At 31.2% G+C, this 5,666-nt stretch overlaps 1 protein-coding gene across 4 annotated transcripts in view; it reads right to left on the bottom strand.

The window, feature by feature from the left end:
• LOC106466475 (HEAT repeat-containing protein 5B-like) overlaps window positions 1-5,666 on the bottom strand; it is a 72,097-nt gene that overhangs the window by 45,203 nt on the left and 21,228 nt on the right. For all 4 annotated transcript variants that reach the window (XM_022394493.1, XM_022394494.1, XM_022394495.1 and 1 more), the window contains 4 exons: window positions 4,204-4,315; window positions 3,925-4,077; window positions 3,202-3,301; window positions 1,231-1,340 (listed from right to left, as the gene is read on the bottom strand). In XM_022394493.1, the coding sequence (XP_022250201.1) occupies window positions 1,231-1,340; window positions 3,202-3,301; window positions 3,925-4,077; window positions 4,204-4,315 (475 nt within the window). The remainder of the gene's footprint in view (window positions 1-1,230; window positions 1,341-3,201; window positions 3,302-3,924; window positions 4,078-4,203; window positions 4,316-5,666) is intronic.

Raw genomic sequence — 5,666 nt, 5'->3', positions numbered from 1 at the left:
AATAAATTAAGTACTATATATATATATATATATATATATATATATATATATATATATATACAGAAATATTAAAATCATATTATTCCTAAACTTCACAAAACTCACTACAGTCAGAACATGCAGTTAAGCCTATATAGATGAATTGAAGTTCAAGTTATGAAGATTTATATGCTGTTATGAACTACATATCAGAAAAAGAAAAAATTATTGTACAGAAAATATATGTCAAGTTTCGACCCACTAATAAAACACTCAATAACTGTCCACAAGTTTAAATGAAACTGTTTAACTTTACATTGATTTAAGGACCACAGTATAAATTATTTATCATATGCTGAAAAAAAGCTAGGCACTTCAAAATTTGTACACACATGTACCTTTTTATCTCAATATTTCAGTACTAAAAAAAATTTTTAAAAAACTTATGAAAACAGCTGTAAATTAAGTATGTTTAAATAGGGTAATATGAACAGTAGCTCTAAATATATAACTTCTTAAATTTTATCTTCTAAATTTTTGTCATTACTTAATGCACTTGTAAAAAATGGATATCTGCAATTTGCAACATTATACTTACAACAAGGTTAAAAAGTACTGTTGTAAAATAATAACAATCACCCCCCCTCAGTTAATTGTTAAACAAATAAAATATATTCATTGGTCAATCATGTGATCTGAAATTCAAATGGTTTGTCATCTAGCTTGAAATGAACATTTGGTAGATGCTGGTTTAAGTCTTAACAATTCTTGACATTTCACTTCAATACAGAGTACTACATCAAGAACAGCAAGATAGTCTCAGCCTAATGCAAGCGTTGCATGCTTAACCCTACCTACACAGAAGTAAAACATCCACAAACCTTTGCTGAAGTCTAGCCGTGATTCATAAACAACACGGAGAACTTTAAATTCCACAATTCACTTCAAAGTGACGACCAAGATAAGGTAGTTTAGACCAAAGACAAATCATTTGAGTTTCAGATGCCTAATTCTAATACTTTATAACTAACTTAGACACAAAAACAACAAAGTTTCATTTGTTTAAAGTAATTTTCAGCAAATGTTTAATCACATTCTAAAGTAAGCAAACCAGTGGCTCAAAACTTTAAATATTAATCATCTTGTGAATTTCTACATAAAGTTGAAAATTACAAAATAAAACAACTTACAGTAAACATTCACCTTTGTATCACACTAAAATAAATACATTTTCAGAAAATAAAGTTATACCTTCATATGATTGGGCAGGCAAAAGTGTTAGCACTTCATAAAGACGTAGTCTCACCATCGCAACAGCTGCCTTCAAGTGCTGTCCATATGACTTGACCAGGTTTGTTAAGCTATATTTTGTGCAAAAAATAACACCCATACACAAAAATATTATTTTTAAAGCAAAAATACAAATAACACTTTCCATTTCTAAATTCAAAGTTAATTTTTAATTTACTGCCCTCTAGTCTGTTTATCCAGCCTTCAATGTTTAAAATAACAAACCTATTCTCATGTAAAACAGTCCTGTGAGAATGCTTTTCCACTTTGCTAATTTCACTGGTTCAGAAAACAAAACTTAAAACTTGGTTACTACCTTTATTCTATAAAAACATAAAACTTAAAAGTGCCAAAAAAAAACTATTTAACTGGATATGATAACTGGAAGGAGGGTTGGATTTAGGACAAATGGGACCTGGGGTAGTAGAATAGCACTTGGGGCCCCCTAATAAATACAAGTACATACAATGCCTAAATAAAAATTTATATTCGTTGGGGTCTCCAAGTGGTCAAGGTCGTGGTGTATCTGCTCCTTCTCACTCACCCTTAATATAGCCCTGACTAGAAGACATATACAAGACCAATTGATTTCGGAGAATGAAAAAAGAAATTTTAAATAAATTAAAGAGAGAAATAAAATGGAAATTTATTTCCAAGATACTTCAGGAACAGATAAATCATAACCTTTACAGTAAGGCAATTCTCACTTAATACTTTTCATTTGTATGGTTTAACAAGGAATAAACTTCACTGTCACCGTGTAACACACAAAATCATCCATCCTCTTTTCATATCTCCAATTTCTTAACCTAAACAAATTTCTGAAGCAATGAAATATACAAAACACTGTGAAACAATCAAGGAAGACTTTTGCTTAACTCTTTCAGAATGGGCATCATTTTGTGTGTGTGTCAGGATTTTTTAGTGAGTTACATTTAAAATTTAATTAAACTACTTCCTAATCATGGTATATAAATAAACTAGGCATAAAAACATAGCTAATAATCCAAATTTTAATATTATACAAGTTAAAAGTTCTTAATTTTATAAGGCAATATTAAAAAAAACACTCATATATATGTGAATTGTGACATTTCTTTCTAGATATCTCCTCTTCTCTAATATATTTACCACCACTCCATGAAATATGAAATTTAACGTAAATTACACATTATAATATTGTCATATCTCAAGCAAAGCATAGTTTTTAAAGTCTTCAATCTTAATTGGTTACAGAACCATTGAATAGAAAATCAGACCCCACTTCCATGCCCACCTGTTATATACTCTCTTTCAGAAATTCACAATAGTTCTCTCTGACGTTTAATACCAATAGAAAGCCACAGTTTTAATATATCAAATGACATATTATATTATGTTGTTTTCTGTACAGAGAATTGTCTACTTCACTTCCAGTTCGAACCCTTTTCCCAGGTAAGTACTTTATTTCTTATTTTTCATGTGTATTATTTATTTATTATTATAAAAGTAACTAAAATGTAAAAATAGAAATATTTTAGGATAGATAAGGTAAAATAAATAATAATAATAATAAATTTTCATGAGGTATGCTCACGAGCAACTTGTGCATTATGTAATTTAATAGGGTAACATGAGCTTCACCAACTGATTTACAAATTTTATGGCAGGAATATACTTTGGAGCCAACTAGTAATACAGGTAGTTAATGGTGATGCACACACACATTTTATTTTGGTTTACTTAAGGCAGTATAATGGAAGCTTTAAAAGTATTTTATTTTTTCCTTATGATTAATAACAAATTCTATCGAGTCTAAGGAGTAGTGAGTGACTTCTAGCAGAATCTTTATATTTTAACTTAAACTTATTAAAATAAATAAATAAATACCCTATTTTTTCCTTTCTAGAAATAATAAAGGTACAAATTCCAAAAGAATAAAGTCATGTTCACCTTGTTAGCATGGCAAGAGCAGCTTCAACTGGTGACAGCAATCTACGCACCACCTCTTCAGAGACAAGTTCTTTACAGTGTACCAGAAAACTTGCCATAGCTGCAATCAACAAAAAAGTTCTGACATTTGCTCTAGTGATTGCTTGTTCCAACCAGGTTAATATTAGTTGGACCATAATTACTTTTCTTCATCTTACTTAGTACACTTTCTTTGTATAGTTAACAGATTATACGAGCTTTTTAGAAATATCCTAGATTTTAAAGAATATTAAGCACAGTTTGGTATCAGACTTTACTTTGGTTTGGCTTATCTTAAGGTATAGTTTTAAATTCTACTTTTCTTAGGACAATATTGCATCAGTATTTTATCCTGGTCAATAATTAAGTGGTTCTAGTACACGGCGTATAGTTTACAAATTAATGAAGTAATTGTATTTGAGGATCATGTGAACCCCACCCCTCCCAGTTACTCTGGACTTATGACGTTAAAAAAATGAGTTTCGATACCCATGGTGGGCACTGCACAAATACCCCATTGTGTAGCTTTGTGCTTAACAACAAACAAACAAAACCATATGAAAAATAATACTTGTGCTATTTGTTCATGTCTACATAATGCATTTGGGTTTAGTAAAATATAAGGTGTTGAATATTTGGTATTTGGCACATTCTGCTAGGATAAGTTGGCTTCTTAAACCTTATACAAAACTTCACGAGCAATACCTGCTAATGCTCCTGCTCTTCCTTCAAGGGTTACTTGCCATGTGAAAGCATCTCCTCTAGCCTTTTCTGATTCTAGTTCTTTTGTTGACCTTGGAAAAGAGTTCTTCCAAAGAAGCAACATTCTTGGCAGAAGTCCACGAACCACAGGTGGACCTTATAGATAGCAAAAAGATAATGAAAATCAGTCTTAAATATAACTGTAAAAGATTATCTTATATATGCTTTTCTGACCACACAGTTTACAGATAAGTGATTGTTATGAATGCTAATAGACCTTACCCAATGTCATGACTGCTCCAATCATTAACCAACCAGCTTGAGTACGTTGGACAGACAGTCTACTATTCTGTGATGCTGTGCGAAGAAGATCCTCCGCTACATTGAATATGATCTTGACAAAAAAGTAAAAAAGAAAGAAATGACTATACATATATCAGTTAGTATTTGTTGCAAAATTATATTGACAACAGTCATTCGAGTTTCACTATTATCCAATAATATATAATAAAATTCTTATCGAATATCTCAATGCATGATGCTACTACTTTAAGTAAAACAGGACCACACTTTAATGGGATAGCAAACACAGAACAAGTGGATACTTTACGCTGCTTAATGCAATACCTTTATAACCAATGAGTATCTGAAAATAACCTGCTGGTATTAAAAAAAAAAAAGTAGAATAAGGCTGAGTAAAACTGGCTTGCAAGATGTAAAGGTTCAAAATAAAAAGTTACTGAGCTTCCATTTCTTCACTTCAAAATTTAGGATGTGTCATTTGCAATCTTACCTCATGGCTAGAACAGTGAACAACTTGTGGTGTACAGATTTTGTTTGATGTGATCAGCAAACAAAAGTTTGATGGTATTTATCTTTTATTGTAAAGTTTCTTAATTATTTTAAGATAACAGCACCAAAAGATATAAATTAACAGTTAGATTTTTCAACTCACTGAAACATTTCATTTGAGAATACCTTTATGACACCAAAGGTATCCTCAGATGAAATGAAATTCACTTAATAAATTATAGAATGTAAAACAACTGCTTATTAGCAAATGTTTAGTTGGTTGGTAATAATTACAGAGAATAAAATGCCATACAAAATTACAGTATGTATTGGTCAACCAAAAAAATGAATGAAAAATGTTTGGATACTGATATATCTAGGAAATTAGGACACTGAATAAGGCCATGAAGATCAATGGGACACGTGCTTAATTGGAAAATACATTCCAAGCCTGTATCGTTAGAAAGAAAAAGAGAGAAAAAACCAGCATTCGTTTTACCAGCAGGAAGCAGAAGCCATTAAATCAACAAGTTTTATAGAATCTCTAAGGTGTACTACCAAGATATCGATGGAGGAGGTCAGAGTTAAGGTGATAATGAAAGAAAAACACTAAACTTGAGTCTTATAGAGAGGGGGTATATGGAAGAAAACATACACAGGGTGAAGGCTAAGTGGCCTGGATTCTAGGAACATCAGAGGTACATGCCAAATTCTAAAAAAATTGAGAAAGAAAATATATGTCCCAATGTGACGCTTTATTGGTATGTGAGAAATAACCAACTGGAACCCATGAACAGTAGTTATGAATTTGCTTCATTTTAAAACAGTGTCAACAACCAATCAAAAACCAAGAAACATGTGCTGTGGCTAGGTTTTTGGTTGCACTTAACACAATGACAACACCCAATTAATTAAGTATAAAAAGCCACGGTTTGGGCACACGAAACATAGCC

Source organism: Limulus polyphemus, unplaced genomic scaffold (genome assembly GCF_000517525.1).
Source record: "Limulus polyphemus unplaced genomic scaffold, Limulus_polyphemus-2.1.2 Scaffold2271, whole genome shotgun sequence".
Lineage (NCBI taxonomy): Eukaryota > Metazoa > Arthropoda > Merostomata > Xiphosura > Limulidae > Limulus > Limulus polyphemus.
The sequence above is the reverse complement of the archived record's forward strand: the minus strand, read 5'-3'. Positions and strand labels throughout refer to the sequence as shown.